This window comes from Brachyistius frenatus, unplaced genomic scaffold (assembly GCF_029030835.1).
Source record: "Brachyistius frenatus isolate BFR_SWC_R1_liver_20210118 unplaced genomic scaffold, ASM2903083v1 Contig_525, whole genome shotgun sequence".
Classification (NCBI taxonomy): Eukaryota; Metazoa; Chordata; class Actinopteri; family Embiotocidae; genus Brachyistius; species Brachyistius frenatus.
In genome coordinates, this window is record NW_027211124.1 from 1 (window position 1) to 19,808 (window position 19,808).

General features: G+C 45.2%; 1 protein-coding gene across 2 annotated transcripts; it reads left to right on the plus strand.

Moving 5' to 3' along the window:
- The first annotated feature begins 290 nt into the window (after positions 1 to 290).
- nt5c2a (5'-nucleotidase, cytosolic IIa) lies at positions 291 to 18,643 on the plus strand. 2 transcript variants are annotated; one of them, XM_069688095.1, is made up of 19 exons: positions 291 to 385; positions 2,794 to 2,907; positions 4,821 to 4,859; positions 5,896 to 5,969; positions 7,609 to 7,726; positions 7,817 to 7,912; positions 8,890 to 8,981; positions 9,103 to 9,160; positions 9,280 to 9,373; positions 9,477 to 9,530; positions 9,832 to 9,915; positions 10,035 to 10,076; positions 10,286 to 10,393; positions 10,489 to 10,555; positions 11,389 to 11,559; positions 12,254 to 12,305; positions 13,303 to 13,363; positions 15,258 to 15,434; positions 16,495 to 18,643. In XM_069688095.1, the coding sequence occupies exons 2-19, from the start codon at positions 2,807 to 2,809 to the stop codon at positions 16,726 to 16,728; spliced, it is 1,722 nt and encodes a 573-aa protein (XP_069544196.1). In that variant the 5' UTR covers positions 291 to 385; positions 2,794 to 2,806; the 3' UTR covers positions 16,729 to 18,643. The 2 variants fall into 2 exon arrangements, with proteins under 2 accessions (XP_069544196.1, XP_069544197.1); XM_069688096.1 differs by lacking the exon at positions 4,821 to 4,859.
- The last annotated feature ends 1,165 nt before the right edge of the window (positions 18,644 to 19,808 follow it).

Sequence of the window (19,808 nt, forward strand, 5' to 3'; positions counted from 1 at the left end):
ATAATAAATAGATTGGATCAGACTGCAGATCTGAGCTGATTCTGATTTATTTGGGGTGTTATGTCTTCATGTGGTCCGACTGAGAAATGTTTTGACAGTACGCTTACATCGTTGTTTCGGCAGATAGCCCACCTGTGTGTGGTATTACCTCTTCTTTGCACCAGGTGGAGCCAAACACTACAGTCTGTAACAGAGTTTTACTGACTGCCCGTCCAGTAGGTGGCGGTAATGCACCTGTAAGTTTGTCGACAAAGAAAAAGAAGAAGAAGGAGAAGAAGGAGGAGGCGTCCCTCCCGCTGATCCACTCTAGCACCAGCCAAGAAGAAGGTGAAGGAAGAAGCTGCACAGATCTGCGCATGCTCCGTACACTCGCACAATAAAGACGGTAAGTCCAGGTGGTGTCGTGTGTGCATCGATTTTAACGAGTGTTGTCGGGTGTGTTGAAGTAAAACGGACTTCCGGTTCTATTGTGCCCTGCTGAAGTGAAGCTAACTTCCTCCTTCAAACACAGACAGGTGTGTCGCTGGAAGTCACTGATGTGTTTTGGTCAGGTGTGTTTTGGTCAGGTGTTTCCTCACCATGTGTTTTGGTCAGTGTGTTTCCTCACCATGTGTTTTGGTCAGGTGTGTTTTGGTCAGGTGTGTGGTTTCCTCACCATGTGTTTTGGTCAGGTGTGTTTTGGTCAGGTGTGTTTTGGTCACGTGTGTTTTGGTCAGGTGTTTCCTCAACATGTGTTTTGGTCAGGTGTGTTTTGGTCAGGTGTTTCCTCACCATGTGTTTTGGTCAGGTGTTTCCTCACCATGTGTTTTGGTCAGGTGTGTTTTGGTCAGGTGTGTTTTGGTCAGGTGTTTCCTCACCATGTGTTTTGGTCAGGTGTTTCCTCACCATGTGTTTTGGTCAGGTGTGTTTTGGTCAGGTGTTTCCTCAACATGTGTTTTGGTCAGGTGTTTCCTCAACATGTGTTTTGGTCAGGTGTTTCCTCACCATGTGTTTTGGTCAGGTGTGTTTTGGTCAGGTGTTTCCTCACCATGTGTTTTGGTCAGGTGTTTCCTCACCATGTGTTTTGGTCAGGTGTGTTTTGGTCAGGTGTTTCCTCACCATGTGTTTTGGTCAGGTGTTTCCTCACCATGTGTTTTGGTGTGTTTTGGTGTTCCTCACCATGTGTTTTGGTCAGGTGTTTCCTCACCATGTGTTTTGGTCAGGTGTTTCCTCACCATGTGTTTTGGTCAGGTGTTTCTTCAACATGTGTTTTTTCATGTGTTTTGGTCAGGTGTCATGTGTTTTGGTCAGGTGTGTTTTGGTCAGGTGTGTTTTGGTCAGGTGTGTTTTGGTGTGTTTCCTCACCATGTGTTTTGGTCAGGTGTGTGTTTTGGTCAGGTGTTTCCTCACCATGTGTTTTGGTCAGGTGTGTTTTGGTCACGTGTGTTTTGGTCAGGTGTGTTTTGGTCACGTGTGTTTTGGTCAGGTGTGTTTTGGTCACGTGTGTTTTGGTCAGGTGTTTCCTCACCGTGTGTTTTGGTCAGGTGTGTTTTGGTCACGTGTTTCCTCACCGTGTGTTTTGGTCACGTGTGTTTTGGTCAGGTGTTTCCTCACCATGTGTTTTGGTCAGGTGTTTCCTCACCGTGTGTTTTGGTCAGGTGTTTCCTCACCATGTGTTTTGGTCAGGTGTTTCTTCAACATGTGCTTTGGTCAGGTGTGTTTTGGTCAGGTGTTTCCTCATCATGTGTTTTGGTCAGGTGTGTTTTGGTCAGGTGTTTCTTCAACATGTGTTTTGGTCACGTGTGTTTTGGTCAGGTGTTTCTTCAACATGTGTTTTGGTCAGGTGTGTTTTGGTCAGGTGTTTCCTCACCATGTGTTTTGGTCAGGTGTTTCTTCAACATGTGTTTTGGTCATGTGTGTTTTGGTCAGGTGTTTCTTCAACATGTGTTTTGGTCACGTGTTTTGGTCAGGTGTTTCTTCAACATGTGTTTTGGTCAGGTGTGTTTTGGTCAGGTGTTTCCTCACCATGTGTTTTGGTCAGGTGTTTCTTCAACATGTGTTTTGGTCAGGTGTTTCCTCACCATGTGTTTTGGTCAGGTGTTTCTTCAACATGTGTTTTGGTCACGTGTGTTTTGGTCAGGTGTTTCTTCAACATGTGTTTTGGTCAGGTGTTTCTTCAACATGTGTTTTGGTCACGTGTGTTTTGGTCAGGTGTTTCTTCAACATGTATTTTGGTCAGGTGTTTCTTCAACATGTGTTTTGGTCAGGTGTTTCCTCACCATGTGTTTTGGTCAGGTGTTTCTTCAACATGTGTTTTGGTCAGGTGTGTTTTGGTCAGGTGTTTCCTCACCATGTGTTTTGGTCAGGTGTTTCTTCAACATGTGTTTTGGTCAGGTGTTTCCTCACCATGTGTTTTGGTCAGGTGTTTCTTCAACATGTGTTTTGGTCACGTGTGTTTTGGTCAGGTGTTTCTTCAACATGTGTTTTGGTCAGGTGTTTCTTCAACATGTGTTTTGGTCAGGTGTTTCCTCACCGTGTGTTTTGGTCAGGTGTTTCCTCAACATGTGTTTTGGTCAGGTGTTTCCTCAACATGTGTTTTGGTCAGGTGTTTCCTCAACATGTGTTTTGGTCAGGTGTTTCCTCAACATGTGTTTTGGTCAGGTGTTTCCTCAACATGTGTTTTGGTCAGGTGTTTCCTCAACATGTGTTTTGGTCAGGTGTTTCCTCAACATGTGTTTTGGTCAGGTGTGTTTGGTCTCTATTCTGCCTGACTCCAGCGGTTCTGGGTTTAATCAGCACCTCTTTTCTTCCCAGGTACACTTTGAAGATGACGACCTCGTGGAGTGACCGTCTGCAGAACTATGCTGACCTGCCGGCCAACATGGACGGTGTGGCCATGAAGAAGTACCGACGTGAAGCCCACCAAAGGTACGTGTCACCTGATGTTTCTCTGCTCCCAACACTGAGCTTACAGCCTGTTCGCTGCTCCTCCAGCTGTGAATCATTGAATAAAAACACATCCACACACACTGAAGCAGTGTTTAAATCTGACACATGCTGCAACATGCTTTTGTTTTCTGTGTTCAGGGAGAAACGAGAAATCTTTTTAGTTATTATGAAAATAAACTAACTAATAAATTGTAATAATCTGGGAGAAATGAAAAGTCATTCCCAAAATGATTGCAAGAAAGGAGTTTTTATTCTGTGGTTTACTTTTAATTCTCAAACACAACTTTCCTGACTTCCAGTGTTCCAGTGCACTGCACGGCATGTTTTCTGTGTATTAATTCCAGCTGTTCAGTATTCCACTGGAAGTCAGGAAAGTAAAGAACCAGAACAGATTTATTATTCAGATTCAAAAGAGGAACTTCACTCAGGCTTAAACTTGCCGTGGTGAACAAAGTGTTGTTGTGGAAATTAAAATGTCACGTGTGGAAAACAAACATGTGAAATTGTGTTGGTGTGTGTTTGGGGCACCTGAAACTACACACAGCGGTGATGTCACTGTCCACAGACCTCTCGGGGTCACATGCACGTCACTGCAGGAGGGTGACGAGTGAAAGCTCTGGAAGTCGGCTCAGACATTTGACAGAGGGCACTGCACTGCATGTTTTCTGTGAAATAATTCCAGTTTCAGCTCATGTTTCTCGTTCGGCTTCTCGTGTTTTGCCGTCTGTCTTCTGTTGTTGCCATTTTTGCGTTGTTAAATTAATACGAGTCCAGTTTTAGTCCACTCTGAGAGACGCTGTTTGTTTTTGATCTGCAGCGGTTCTGCAGAAAATGAATGCGTGGAGATTCCCAGCAACTAAAGACTTCTACGTCACTGAGAGAGAGACGGTGGAGCTGTGCGGTGTGAGCACACAGTGCAGCTGTTCAGCAGGAACAGCAGCTTCAGGGGTTTTAGTTTTCAGGCTGTCACTCCAGTCAGCTGTTTCCTCACCACAACGATTCTGCAACAGGAAACGCAACAGGAAGTCAGCGTCTGACTGCTGATGGCGATAAAAAACAGGGAAAACCGTGTGCACGCTCTTTTATACATCTGTTTATTTGACAGATTTCCCTTCGGTGGTTTTATAAACGACATCCAGTCCGTTTATATTTTATCACTTCAAAATCATCAGCTTCACTTTTTCTTGAATCGGTTTTTCAGCAGTTTTTGTGAAGAAGAGTGAAGGTGACAAACGGTTTCCACTCAAGGTCCACTTACTGAACTTCTGGATCTGAGCACAGAGCTTGGCCGGACTCGGTTATCATGGAACAGCAGACTGAAAAATGTTTCTTGTGTTTCTCGTGTGCACCTTCAGTAAAAACTGATCATGTCACTGAAATGAAAACTGTGTGATGATAGTGAAGAACAAGTGGAGCTTTAGTGAGGATGCAGTGTCTGTTCAAAGAAGCAGGGAGGCCCATGAGGACAGGAGGCGGAGCCTGATTTAGTTACATACAGCGGGTAGGGTCCTGGTCTCTGGGTCTCTGGGTTCTGGATCCTGGTCTCTGGGTCCTGGTCTCTCGGTTCTGGATCCTGGTCTCTGGGTCCTGGTCTCTCGGTTCTGGATCCTGGTCTCTGGGTTCTGGATCCTGGTCTCTGGGTTCTGGATCCTGGTCTCTGGGTCCTGGTCTCTCGGTTCTGGATCCTGGTCTCTGGGTTCTGGATCCTGGTCTCTGGGTTCTGGGTATCTCTTGAAAAAATGCTTTGAAATGTGTGTTGTGTCTGTTGATTCTATTTCTATGTGCATGTGTGTATCAGCAGCAGTAGAATTTAGAGCAGCAGTGCATTGTGGGTGTTGGAGGCAGCAGCTCTGAAATCAGTGGTAATCCTGCATGTATTTTCTATTACAAAGCTGTCCAAGGGATCTGGCTCAAAACCACCCAGCAATGAGGTACGCCGTCCTTGTGTTGTTGAACCCGACTACTGACTGAATGACTCTGTTGGTGTCCATCCGACTCTCATGGCCTCCATCCGTTACTGATCCTGACTGGGAGCCGCTGTCATTCCTCCCCGTCGATTCCCCGTCTTCCTTCATCTTTCCTTTTAATCCTCATCCATTCCTGTCCAGTCCCAGATTATGCCGTCCGTTTCCACCGTATAATCTGCACCATGTGTGTCAGTCTGTTTTTCATCAGTTTAATGTGTCGGAAGCAGCACTTCTCTGAAAGAGCAGGACAGAAGTGATGGAGATTAAAACAGAAGGTTTCCTCCCGGCTGTTTGCAGCTTCTTTAATTGGACAAGCTGAGAGGTCATGTGATCGACGCTAGATGTGAAAAGTTTCTCAGTATCGGTTTCAGAAAATAAAACATTCTGACAGAATTTCAATTAGCAAAATATCTGAGCCAAATAAAACCTCCTGTAAAGATAGATGAGACAGACAGACAGACAGACAGACAGATAGAGAGATAGACAGATAGATAGATAGTTTCTCCTGATAATCTCTTTAAAGACTGTCCTCCCAGAAGACTCACTGACTGGGAGAAGACAGACTGACAATTGAAGATGTGTTTTGTCATTTTATCATTTATATTCTACTATTTATGTATAAGTTTATGCTTTGGCAACATGTTGAATCCAAACGTCGTGGCAATAAAGAGAATAGAACTGAATAATATGCTGATTTATTGACCATGAGAATGTGTTTGCAGCTCTAGTCAAATCTATACTCCGATTTTGATCATTGGTTGATCTGTAATTTTTTATGCCGTAGGCGGCAGAGATGATTTTATTACTCCACATCTGGAACGTCCTGATGTTGTGAACTCAAACAGCCCGACCTCCTGTAAGCTGCAGCTCTGAGCAGAACGTTTCCACGGAGACATTTCTGCAGAAGTAGAAGTGTGCTGCAGGAAGTCTAGACAGTGTAGTGATGATGTCATCTCCCAGCTGCTCCGGATGGATTGATGAGGTGTTTCTCCCGTTGCAGAGTGTTTGTTAACCGAAGCCTGGCCATGGAGAAGATCAAGTGTTTTGGTTTTGACATGGATTACACTCTGGCAGGTGAGTGCACTCATTCTGTCTAACTCCAGTTTCCTCTGCTGTCTGCATGTTTTCTCCCAAATTAATGAATCACATTGGATGTGATGAAAAAGTTGCAGGGAGTGAACATTGATATCGTCCATCCATCTGGTATTTTCAGTCCTACTTGATTTGTATTTATTGTTCACACAATAAATCCTCACTGCAGGCTCACAGGTCTGTAAAATGGTTCCGATACTGAAGTGTCTTCAGCTGCAATACCAGCGAGTGCCACTAGAGGTCGGCTCCAAAAAGCCTCCGGCTCCATAGACTCCCATTCAACTTCTCTCATCAAATCCAAAGTGAATAAAATGTGTCCATCAGTTATCTCGGTGTTGTTAGCTAAAGTCACTCCTTCTTCTTAGTTTTCTGGAGGTCCATCTGAAAATAATCCCTCATTCATTAGAAAAGAAGATTCAAGAAGACCTGTTTTTGGGGGCGTGTCTGTTTGATTGACAGGCCTGCGGTGCAGTCAGGTTACAGCTATCGGTGGGCGGGACGTAGTATCGTCAGGTTTCCGATCAGATCGGTCAGATCCACCGCTGGCTCCTCCCCCAGCTCGTCCAAATATGGTCACTTCCTGCTTCAAACCGCTCCAAACTAACAAGATGGTGACGGACAGAATCTGAACTGGAGGATTCATAACGTTCACAAACCAACGATGACATCACTGATGGATGATGACATCACTGATGGATGCTGATTGGTCCTCAAGTCTACAAACAAGACAAGCTGAAAATATAAAGCTTACATCCAACACAACTTCATGAAAACCTTCCTTAAATCTTTGTGATCACATTCAGTTATGGTGACGTCTTAAATTAGTTTTACAATGAAAAAAGTTTTGAGATCATACGGACCGGGTTCCTCTCTGTTTACTGGAGCAGCTGCCGTACGCAGAGCTGCAGCTGCGTGGGGATATTCCCGGCCTGCAGCCAGTCTGTGATCCCTCACATGATGGAAGGCTTTAACACCTGATACCCGTATGTTCCAGTATTCATCCAGCCGCCAGCGTCACAGCTCAGAGAACCACTGGTTTTCTCGATGAGCTCGTGGACAGCTTGTGTGTCGGCTGTATTTAAGAGCTGACACATGAGTCATATGTCATACAGAGGTGTCGGTATAATGCTGGAATGAAATGAAATAAAAAGTGCAGCATTAATCCCAACAGAGCAGTTTGAGCTTTTGACGCGGCCGTCGGGTTTTTAAACCTCCGGTTCGGTGTAAGCAGAGCGGCGTGCAGGAAGTCCGATGGAGACGCCTCGTGGGAGTTAACGGATGGAGAAAGATTCACCAGCTGATCGAGGCCAACGCTGCACGTCGTAGCTGATAGGAGGGAGCTGGTGCTCCTGACAGAAACTTTCTGGGTGGAATTTGCTCTAAAATTTCTGTTTCCAGGAACGTGTGAGCACGTAAATAGACTTCTGACAGGAACAGTTTGGATCAGAGCAGCTGTTTGACAGCAGCCTCATACCGAACCAAACGGCCCGATCAGTCCAAGTTCTGAATGCTATGAACTGGTGTCTGATCGGCGTGTTCAGCTGGCGAACATGACAGGACGTTTCTGCACAGTGATCTCTGGATGTGTTTTTTGGTGCACTACCTGTCCGTCTGTCTTCAGTGTATAAATCTCCTGAGTACGAGTCGCTGGGCTTCGAACTGACGGTGGAGCGCCTCGTCTACATCGGATATCCACAGGAGCTGCTGAACTTTGTGTACGACCCCTCCTTCCCCACCAGGTACGTCCTACATATCCCACGTCCACAGGTTCTCCCTCTGACGTGTGCTGTCAGCGTTTCCGTGTTCACTCGCCTGTTTCCTCTCCTCAGAGGTCTGGTGTTCGACACCATGTACGGAAACCTGCTGAAAGTGGACGCCTACGGGAACATCCTGGTGTGTGTGCACGGCTTCAACTTCCTGAGAGGGTGAGGTCAACAGGAAGTTATCCACGCTGTTACATCTTTCCTCCGTCTCTCCTTCCTTCACATTCATCTTAAACCAGACTAGTGCTGTCTTCCAGATGTTGCACTTGTGTTCCAGATGTTGTACTTGTGTTCCAGATGTTGTACTTGTGTTCCAGGTGTTGTACTTGTGTTCCAGGTGTTGCACTTGTGTTCCAGATGTTGTACTTGTGTTCCAGATGTTGCACTTGTGTTCCAGATGTTGTGCTCGTGTACTAACACTCATCAGTGTGTTCTCACTGTCAGTACAGAAACATCAGTTCACTACAAGTACCAGGATGATGCACTTAAAACGGTCCAAAAAAGAAATGTGAAACCTACGTGTATCCTTTAGGATTTTCAAATTAAAAGCGTGTGAGGAAGCTGCAGCTGTTCCTGAACACAAAGTGTTTCTTTTCCACTGCTGCTGCTGGACAGAAGAATCAGTGTGTTTATTGAGTGTTAAACAGAGGACACAAAAACACACTGATTTCTGCTGCAGATATTTTGGAGGGTGACATGTTCACATGCTGATGTCATTTTCTGTCAGTGCGGAACAGACAGTGAGATTTAAAACAACACTACTCTGTCAAAATTCCTGCACTACACAAGTATGAGTACTATGTAGTAGTGTACTTGTGTACCAGATGTTGCACTTGTGTTCCAGATGTTGTACTTGTGTTCCAGATGTTGCACTTGTGTACCAGGTGTTGCACTTGTGTTCCAGATGTTGCACTTGTGTTCCAGATGTTGTACTTGTGTTCCAGATGTTGTACTTGTGTTCCAGATGTTGTACTTGTGTGAGATCGGACCAACGTGTGTAATAAGCACAAGCACGGCAGAAAACCCGATTTGTGAGCGCTGCAGACGGAGATCATAGAAATGTAGAACATAAAGCAGGAAATGAATCTGTGAACGGTGGAAGTCACGTCTCCGTTTGATTCGTTCCCGTCTCTGCACAGACCCGACATCAGAGAGATTTACCCCAACAAATTCATTCAACGCGGAGACACCGACCGCTTCTACATCCTCAACACACTCTTCAACCTGCCGGGTGAGTGAACAGTCACGACACCGCTGTGAATACGATGCAGCTGCTTTCTCTACACTTATGATTCGATGCGTTGGATGCATGTGGACGTCGTTTGCAGTCACTCGGTGTCCTTTCTCCACAGAAACATACCTGTTTGCCTGCCTGGTGGATTTCTTCAGTAACTGTTCCAGATACTCGAGGTACTGCACACTCGCTGTTTATCCTTTCTGTGACTCTTTCAGAGGAGTAACTCCAGGAAACACAGCATCTTTGTCCTCTTTGACTCGGACGCTAACATGACTTTTAACTGTCTCCGTAGTTGTGAGAATGGCTTCAAAGACGGCGACCTTTTCATGTCCTACAAGAGTATGTTCCAGGACGTCCGAGACGCCGTGGACTGGGTGCATTTCAAGGTACAATCTTTTCTCTGACCCGTGTCCAGGCAGCTGCAGGTCATCTGTTACGTCAATGTTTAATTCATTCACAGCCCTCAGTCACCTGTTTTTTATTCTGCAGGGCTCCTTAAAAGAGAAGACGGTTGAAAACCTGGAGAAGTATGTGGTAAAAGATGTAAGTGGAGCAGCATAAGAAGGTCTGCTTAAACCACTGAGTAGATATAAAAGTGTTCGTAGCTTCAGGTCTGTAAAATGGTTCTGATCCAGAAGTGTCTTCAGCTGCAATACCAGCGAGCGCCACTAGAGGTCGGCTCCAAACAGCCTCCGGCTCCATAGACTCCCATTCAACTTCTCTCATCAAATCCAAAGTCAATCCAACTTCTACCTGATAGTTTGGGAGACAAACTGAATTACGGTGTTGCATTTAAGTTCTTTTCTACATAGTTGATGTTTGTTCTGTGTTTTTTTCCCCCAAGCCGAAGCTTTCTCTGCTGCTCAGCCGCATGAATGAAGTAGCCAAAGTGTTTCTGGCCACCAACAGTGACTACAAATATACGGAGGTGAGGTCATCGTCGACAGTCAGGCATGGCTGCGCTGGCTACTCCATTATAAACAGATTACCACCTGACTGGAAGGTCTTTTCACTGTGTTGATGTTAAACTCTCCTGTTTTCTTACAGAAAATTATGACCTACCTGTTTGACTTCCCTCACGGTCCAAAGGTAACTCTGAGGATTTATTAGTGTGTATGTTGTCAGGTGTTAATCATGAAAGATGAATGAGATGTAGATGTAGCATTTACTTAAAAACCATTGATATCCTAAATTGTGTGTGTGTGTGTGTGTGTGTGTGTGTGTGTGTGTGTGTGTGTGTGTGTGTGTGTGTGTGTGTGTGTGTGTGTGTGTGTGTGTGTGTGTGTGTGTGTGTGCAGCCGGGATCCCCCCACAGACCCTGGCAGTCCTACTTTGACCTGATCCTGGTCGACGCCCGTAAGCCTGTGTTCTTTGGAGAGGGAACCGTGCTGCGGCAAGTCGACACGGTGAGTGTGGAGATCTGCGTGGACCAAATACTCCAAACTCCTCCTCCTACCTGCGGTGTTTAACCACATTTTTATCGTGTCCCTTTTTCTCTCAGACCACAGGTCGGCTGAAGATCGGCACGTACACCGGACCTCTCCAACATGGTATCGTTTACTCTGGAGGTAAATAAGAAACCCTCGCACGGAGCAGCAGGAAGATAAAACCCTGACGAGTCACTGCTACAAACTTCATCTCCTGATCATCATCAGTTCCTGAGTTACTCGTGTTTGTGATCCGTGTTCTGGTGCGTCTGGGATGTTTCACACCTGAAACTTGATCAGAGAGCGAACATCAAAGTTTGTGAAACATTTCTGGGGAACAGAGAGACGTCTCAGAGAGACGAATCCGGTGAGGAGCTACGATTGTGTTGTTGTGGGTAGAAACTTGTGTTTTCATTGCGCTGTTGTCGTGTTGGAGAACCCTGTTACCATGGCGACACAGTCCGGGTCATTATAAGTGAGCGTGTGTCCTCAGACCCTCAGAAGGTCCAGCAGAGCTCCGTGGTTTCACTCCGACCCTCAAATAGAAGCCAGCTGGTTCTCCTGATGTCTTCTTCCAGAGTTGGACGGAGACGTCCTGAACGTCTCTAAGAACACGTCTCCAGGTGTCTTCGTGGTCTCAGACCTCCTGAAGCATCGTCAGAGTCTCCGTTGATGATTTCCAGAGTTTGATAGTAAACCTGACGTGTTCCCTCTGGTCATGTTCACGGAGAAATCAGAACCAGAACACTGAACAAACATGAGGAACTCAGGAACTGATGAGGATCAAGAGATGAAAGTTGTAGCAGAGTTTTATTATTTTATTATTATTATCTTTTAGTTCTGATAAGTTAAGAAACATCAAAATAACCTCAGTGAAATTATTTATGTGAAAGTATCTGCACGGTGTTTATGGTTTGAAGAGGTGTTGATGGTGTCGATGAAAGATTTGAAAATGGCACGTTGTGTCCTCCCAGGTTCTTCGGACATGGTCTGCGACCTGCTGGGTGCGAAAGGAAAAGACATCATCTACATCGGAGATCACATTTTCGGTGATATTCTCAAATCCAAGAAGCGTCAGGGCTGGAGGACCTTCCTGGTCATACCGGAGCTGGCCCAGGAGCTGCACGTATGGACCGACAAGAGCTGTGAGATGAGGCACACACACTCATCACGCATGCACGTAAAGCTTCATACCGCCTCTGTTTGAATAGAATATAGATGTGTTATGAAGCAATAACAAATAAATAGTTGATCTGCACAAGTAAAAATCGAATTTGTTACATGTTTAGGTAAAACTAGAAATACCACTTGAAGCTGTAGTTTACATTCACATCCGTCCAAAGAAGCTATAAATTCTAAAACATGGATGTTACACACAACTTCAGTCCTGACCTCACAGAAGATCTGTCCAATCAGCAGTTTAAAGATGGACACCCCAGGATGATGTCACCAGTTTAATATCTGTCATCAATGTGAAATATGATCTCAGGCTCCTCTTCTGCTGCATGATGGACAGAAAAGAATAATAATAATCATTTCATCCTCTTAGACATTTGTGTGAAATGTCTAAACCCCCAAAAATCGAATCAGTGCATCATTAGTAGAGAGAATGTTTTAATCACCTCGAGGTGTTCTTGAGATGTTGCGTTCACGAGAACGGGACGGACGGCCAAACCAGAAACATGATGCGACGGTGATCCTTCTTATTCTGATTTGTTTTATTTACTAGGTGTGAATAAATGTGACGACGTGACCGTGAGATAACTCAGTGAGCTGTTGTGATGTTCTGGACGCCGATGAGTGTGATGTGGTTTGTTAACGCCAGTGTTTGTTTTTCAGCCATATTTGAGGAGCTTCAGTCGCTGGACTGTTTCCTTGCTGAACTTTACAAGTGAGTTCCTCTTTAAAACAGCTGTTTGTCATGTAATGTGTTCTTTAAACAAAAAGAACGCTCTAACACACATTGAAGAGATTCTGAAATTAGAAAGATTCAAATAAATGGTGATACATTCATTTATAGAAATTGTATCCCGACAAAAAATGCAGTCGGTGGTCAACACTTAAGCAATATCACACTCAAGGTTGCTCTTTAATATCGTTATCGGTACATCAGTGATGTGATCAGGACTGAGGCGCTTAAAGAACACCCTCCAGTGTAATACTGGGATCATACAACAAGTTAGCAACTGAATAAAACATGTACTCTAAATGTGTTCATCTTGTGGAGCGATTCACCCTCAAAATATAAAACTTTTTGTTAGTGTGATCTCTGTTTCCATGGCAACACATGGGGTACAACTAAAAACTGAAAAAAAAATCAGTAGACTCTTATATAACATACGTAATGTTTACTACTCCAGGAAGTAGTCCGGCCCTTAGCAACCACCTAGCAACAGAGAGGATTTCTAGTCTCCAACTGAATAAATACAGAAAATAGAAACACTAAACTGATCAGCTAGTTCAGTCTGGTTGGAACAAAGATATCTGATGAACAAAGATATCTGATGAACAAAGATATCTGATGAACAAAGATACCTGATGAACAAAGATACCTCATGAACAAAGATATCTGAAAAACAAAGATATCTGATGAACAAAGATATCTGATGAACAAAGATATCTGAAAAACAAAGATATCTGATGAACAAAGATATCTGATGAACAAAGATATCCATGGACTCTATGTTTTTAACATTCTGTGTATAAAGTGTCGTCCCCCTCCTGAAGCCCTTCATGGTTCTGAGCCGTACAGTTTGTGTCGGTGTGATGCTTCTGGATCTGTACCGATGGCAGCGTGTTGGTTCTTCCCGCCTTGCAGAGCGTGTGCAGCTGATGTGGGAGCTGTATTTGAACTCGTGGGTTTGCGTCCATCTGTGTTTTGTCCTCAGACATCTGGACAGCAGCAGCAACGAGAGGCCGGACATCAGCTCACTGCAGAGACGCATTAAGGTACAAACTCCTCCAACACACACATTTCTGCCCCGTCCTCCTTTTTAACGGCTCTCCACCTACAACACGCTCCGATTCTTCTGTTCCTACTACTGCTGGAGGCTGAGTAGCTTTTAGTGGCTGCACTGTTCACTAACATACAGAAACACAAGTCAGCCCTTCATTCATCACACCGTCCATTCAGAACCGGATCACTGAGGAATAGATGGATGGATGGATGGATGGATGGATGGATGGATGGATGGATGGATGGATGGTAGGTAGGTAGGTAGGTAGGTAGGTAGGTAGGTAGGTACTTACTTACTTACTTACTTTATTAATCCCCAAGGGGAAATGTTTTCGCTACAGCAGCATTTATAGATACAGGAAAGCAATAAAATAACAGTAAAAAATATTAAATATAAAAATGCACAGTATATACAATAAAATAGAATAAAATCAAATAGAATAATTAAATTAAAACTAACTCAACAATAGTGCAACATTTTTATTTTTTATTTTTAATATATTTAAACAAACAAGAAAACAGACAACCAACGGTGTTATTGTTGTGTGATGGATTTTGTCAGAGGTGAGTTATTGTACAGTCTTATTGCAGTGGGCAGGAACGATCTCCTGTATCAGGAATGATCTCCTGTATCAGGAATGATCTCCTGTATCAATGATCTCCTGTATCTGGAATGATCTCCTGTATCAGGAATGATCTCCTGTATCAGGAATGATCTCCTGTATCTGGAATGATGTCCTGTATCTGGAATGATCTCCTGTATCGGGAATGATCTCCTGTATCAGGAATGATCTCCTGTATCTGAAATGATCTCCTGTATCTGGAATGATCTCCTGTATCAGGAATGATCTCCTGTATCAGGAATCATCTCCTGTATCAGGAATGATCTCCTGTATCAGGAATGATCTCCTGTATCAGGAATGATCTCCTGTATCTGGAATGATCTCCTGTATCAGGAATGATCTCCTGTATCAATGATCTACTGTATCAGGAATGATCTCCTGTATCTGGAATGATCTCCTGTATCAGGAATGATCTCCTGTATCAGGAATGATCTCCTGTATCTGGAATGATCTCCTGTATCTGGAATGATCTCCTGTCTCAGGAATGATCTCCTGTATCAGGAATGATCTCCTGTATCAGGAATGATCTCCTGTATCTGGAATGATCTCCTGTATCTGGAATGATCTCCTGTATCAGGAATGATCTCCTGTATCTGGAATGATCTCCTGTATCTGGAATGATCTCCTGTATCAGGAATGATCTCCTGTATCAATGATCTACTGTATCAGGAATGATCTCCTGTATCTGGAATGATCTCCTGTCTCAGGAATGATCTCCTGTATCTGGAATGATCTCCTGTGTCAGGAATGATCTCCTGTATCTGGAATGATCTCCTGTATCAGGAATGATCTCCTGTATCTGGAATGATCTCCTGTCTCAGGAATGATCTCCTGTATCAGGAATGATCTCCTGTATCTGGAATGATCTCCTGTATCTGGAATGATCTCCTGTATCTGGAATGATCTCCTGTATCTGGAATGATCTCCTGTATCTGGAATCATCTCCTGTATCTGTCCTTGTGACAGCAGCTGGAGGAGTCTTTTGGAGAACGTCCTCCTCTGTCCCTGCAGCAGGTGGAGAGGGTGGTCTGGATTATCCAATATGGATAATAGTTTGTTCAGCGTCCTCCTCTCCACCACCTTTTCCAGAATATTACAGCTGCTGGTAGTTTTGTTTAATAAATGATTAAAAAGAAGTTCATTTTTCTTGTGCAGATGTTCAAGTATATCACCTTCATCTGTTGGCCATGTTTCAAAAAAGCTTTTCCACAGGATGCTTATTTGTCTTGTCTCATGACTCCCAATGTCTCTGTGTCCTCCGCAGAAAGTGACTCATGACATGGACATGTGTTACGGCATGACGGGCAGTCTGTTTCGCAGCGGGTCCCGACAGACGCTGTTTGCGTCCCAAGTGATGCGCTACGCCGACCTGTACGCCGCCTCCTTCATCAACCTGCTCTACTACCCCTTCAGCTACCTGTTCAGAGCCGCACACGTCCTGGTGAGAGTTTACATGAACGTCAGGCCGCTCGATGTTCTGCTGACAGACACACTGAAACCAGAACCGCCCTGCTGCAGCTCGTCACTCAGGTTCATTAGAAGGAAGCGGATTTTTCTTGTCAACACAATGGCTGGTTGAAAATTCTGACTTAAACCTGCGGGACTCGTTCAGTCTCTCAGTTTGATCGGATTCAGAATCGAGTCTCGAATTAAGAGGATCATTGATTCAGAGTCGCTGCGGCAACTTTGGTCCTGAGGAAAGGCCTCATATTCAGAACCGTTCTAACCATCCCTGAAAAATGGTTCCGATGCAGAAGTGTCTTCAGCTGCAATACCAGCGAGTGCCACTAGAGGTCGGCTCCAAAAAGCCTCCGGCTCCATAGACTCCCATTCAACTTCTCTCATCAAATCCAAAGTGAATAAAATGTGTCCATCAGTTATCTCGGTGTTGTTAGCTAAAGTCACTCCTTCTTCTTAGTTTTCTGGAGGTCCATCTGAAAATAATCCCTCATTCATTAGAAAAGAAGATTCAAGAAGACCTGTTTTTGGGGGCGTGTCTGTTTGATTGACAGGCCTGTGGTGCAGTCAGGTTACAGCTATCGGTGGGCGGGACGTAGTATCGTCAGGTTTCCGATCAGATCGGTCAGATCCACCTCTGGCTCCTCCCCCAGCTCGTCCAAATATGGTCACTTCCTGCTCCAAACCGCTCCGAACTAACAAGATGGTGACGGACAGAATCTGAACTGGAGGATTCATAACGTTCACAAACCAACGATGACATCACTGATGGATGATGACATCACTGATGGTTGATAGATCATGACATCACTGATGGTTGATGGTTGATGACATCACTGATGGATGCTGATTGGTTCCAACATTTTATGGGGACTTGCTGCATAAAGTTTCATATTATTGAGGTTAAAATTATTTATTTAGACTCCCAAGTATTCTTGATGACACATGTCTCGTACTGTGAGTATACAAAATGTTGTCATGGAGACCGGTTCGAGTGCTTCCTACTGATTTCTGTCCTCCCGTTAAACCCCTCCTCCCCCCAGATGCCTCACGAGTCGACGGTGGAACACGCACATGTGAGCATCATCGACACCGAGTCGCCGCTCGCCACGCGCAACCGCCACGAGCTCAACCTCAAGGAGGAGTGCAAACGGCACCAGCTGACCCGGTCCATCAGCGAGATCCAGCCCCCCCACTTCTTCCCCCAGCCCCCACAGGAGATCACCCACTGCCACGATGAGGATGATGACGAGGAAGAGGAGGAGGAGGAAGAGTAGGAGGAACACCAGCCTTTCCCTCCCATCCAGTCTGAATGTTTGAAAGTTTAGTGAATATCTGCAGCGTTGTCGGGTCATCAGGTCCAGAACAGCTGCAGGTCTGCTGTAGATTTATGTGCTCTTTCTAAATCAACAGGTATAAGAGATTTCTGAGGTGAGTTTGGATTCCTGTGTGTTCGTAGTGAGATTCAGGTGAAGAAGTCCGTCTCGTTCAGCGGTCCTTTCTCTGCTGCTGCTTCTGTTCGGCCGTCAGCCATCGGTGCTGTTCGCTGCCCTGCTGCTCCGTCCTGCATGCCTGTGAAACACGCACAACCAAAGAGGTTCATCTCGCCCTGCAGCCGGGGTCTCCGACCCACAGATAGACTCACTTTGTCGGGCCGCTCAGGTACATTTGGCGATCCATTTCAGTGTACTTTATTAATTTTTTTAATAGAGAACGACGATCGATTAGCGAGTAGACAGTCTCAAAGTAATGGGGGTGGCGGGGGTTAAGCTCCGCCCTTCATGAGACACAGAGATCAGAGGACTGTAACACGACCTGCGACGTGCCCGCAAAACTGCAAACTCTTTTTATTACATGAATTTAATATTTTCGGCAGGCAGTCCCAATCGAAGAGAAAGTTTTTTTTCTGGTTAAATCTTAATTTAAAACACTTTAATCAACACTTTTCAAACCAGTTTGGCCACAAAATAGTTGCATTGTGGGAACATCTGTTCAATTTTAGATAAACAAAATGTATTTTGAGTATCAGTTTGTTATTGTTCACATAAAAAAACAGCTGATTCTGCTGGTTTGGGTGGAGCTCAGCTGTGAATAAACGTTACTAAGCATGTGTATCTCTGAGGGGAGAAAGCTTGGAGACTCCTGATCTGAAGGAATATTTCCACCCTGAAACTCCCAACTCTGACACGTTAGTCACATACTGCATTTTTTGGGACCATACTTTTTTTATGTTTCCATTTTATTTACTCGGTACTTCCCCTCGCACTGTTGATAGGAGGACCACATTTCCCAGGCTCCTCGGGGTGTAACCGACCCAGGGGGCCCGCGGTCATCACCTGGTCCCTTTAACTGTCATGTAAGTTATGTGTTTTTAAAATAACACAGTCTACATACAAAGGACTGTGTAACGGTTACTGCCTTACTCATCTCACTCTAACTGCTTGGAGCTGCAGTGAGAGTCCTTCATAAAGAGTTTACATGTCTTTAATCTGAAGCCTGACATGTGAATTATATGGAAGCAGATGAAAGGTTCAGACTGACAGAGACGTTAGGTCATTTAAAGGTGGAATAAGTACGGTTACAGTTTAAAACTGCAGTGTTAACGTTTCACCAGAGACATCCAAGTATTGTCTTGTCATGTTTCTTTGTACCACCAGAGGTGATAGTGAGTCGCTCTAGTGTGAAGTCTGCTCTCAGAGGAAGAAAAGGAGTCCAACTTGTGATGAATGAAAGTGTAAACGGTGACGGTGTCCACAGAGGACTGAAGGACTCACCAGGTGGACTGTCGGCTGTGTTTCTATGCTGCTGAGGTTTTGTGTGACTAAAGGACCTGTGATGAACAGACTGCAGCAGGTTGTGTGTTTTATGAAGCCAATGAGCTGCAGCTGCTCCGTCCTGCTGGATGAACCTGTTGCTCTCCTCCTCCTGGCTGCAGGTCGGATGTGTTTCAGTGAGGATCCACTGATTTCACATGTTGTCAAAGTGCTCATCAGCTGCTCTGAAAGCTTGCTTACATTTTGATAATAGTTTGACTGTTTACTGACTCATACCAACATTTTAATGCATGTGTTGATGTTTAATTTAAGAAGTTCCTTTGTGCTGTAGAGGAGACGGTTTGATTCGTGGCTGTTCTGATGTCTGTAATACATTTCCTGATCTGATAGTAAAGTTTTGATTTTTCATGAAGCTCCAGTGTTGTGTGGCAGCGTGTCCATCTGTGGGTCGTCATGTTTCCATGTCAGCTGTGGTATGTTGTTGTCTCAGTCTCATCAGATGTGAGAGTTTCTTTACTGCCGAGACTCGTTTGGAGCGAACATCATTTCCAGAAGCGTCAGAAAAACTGAGGAGGCAAACCAGAAGAAATAAACTAAATACAATACACCTGCTCATTCATGCAGTCATGTGTCCTGCAGACGGAGTTCAGGGCCGAGTTATCGTTCCCATCAGATCACTTCTGTGCATCAGAGCAGGAGGACGTCAGGCTGCAGGTGAGCGACGTGTCACCTCATACAGGAGCACAGGGCTGTGACGGAGCAGCGACGGGCCTCCAGCAGGGGGAGCTGCTGAGGCCCAGAGTCTCTGTGGAGCTGACACTTAATCAAAACTGTTGCAGGAACAGTCGAAGCGGAGGGAATGAAATTAAAGGCTCAGTTCACCCAAATCTAAAGACAAAATACACTTCACTGTTTCATCCAGGACCGGACGTCTTCGGAGAGGTCACCATCGTCCCCACACAAACTGACGGGACGGGACGGGACGCTCCTTCCTGCGTGGATGCATGAACACGCTTCGGTAAACGAGAGAGGAGGCTGCAGAGCTCTGAGAGACCCGAGATGTGAGAAACTCCCTGACGGGCCTCCGGCCTTGGACCCGCGTCCTCGCAGACGTCAGGTTCTGATAAGACACGTGCTGTCGTAGAGGAAGACCATTATTTAGACTCAAGGTTTGAGGAGGCAGGCAGCGGTGAGGTTTCACAGATCCTCTGACCCGGAGACATGGGTCAGATACAGGCCAGAGGTCAACGGGAGTCTGAAACTGATGTGAGAACATTCAGATGCTTTTTTTTCTTTTTTCTATTTAAAGCCAGTTTGAAGACACAGCTGAGGTCCAAACGCTTTGTGAGTGACATCACAGCAGAACCAGGACATCGCCTTTTTACCTAAACACACACACACACACGACCAGAACAATGAAGTCATGAATGCAGCGCTTCACTTCCAGAGATGAGCGTTTCCAGAAGGAAGTGAACCTGGATCGGATCAGAGGCGGCGGTCAGCAAGCGGCGGGACACGTGCAGCGTGAGGTAACAGGCGGCCTCAGGGACGCCGTCAGGGTCAAGCAGCTGTCGGGCCTTCAG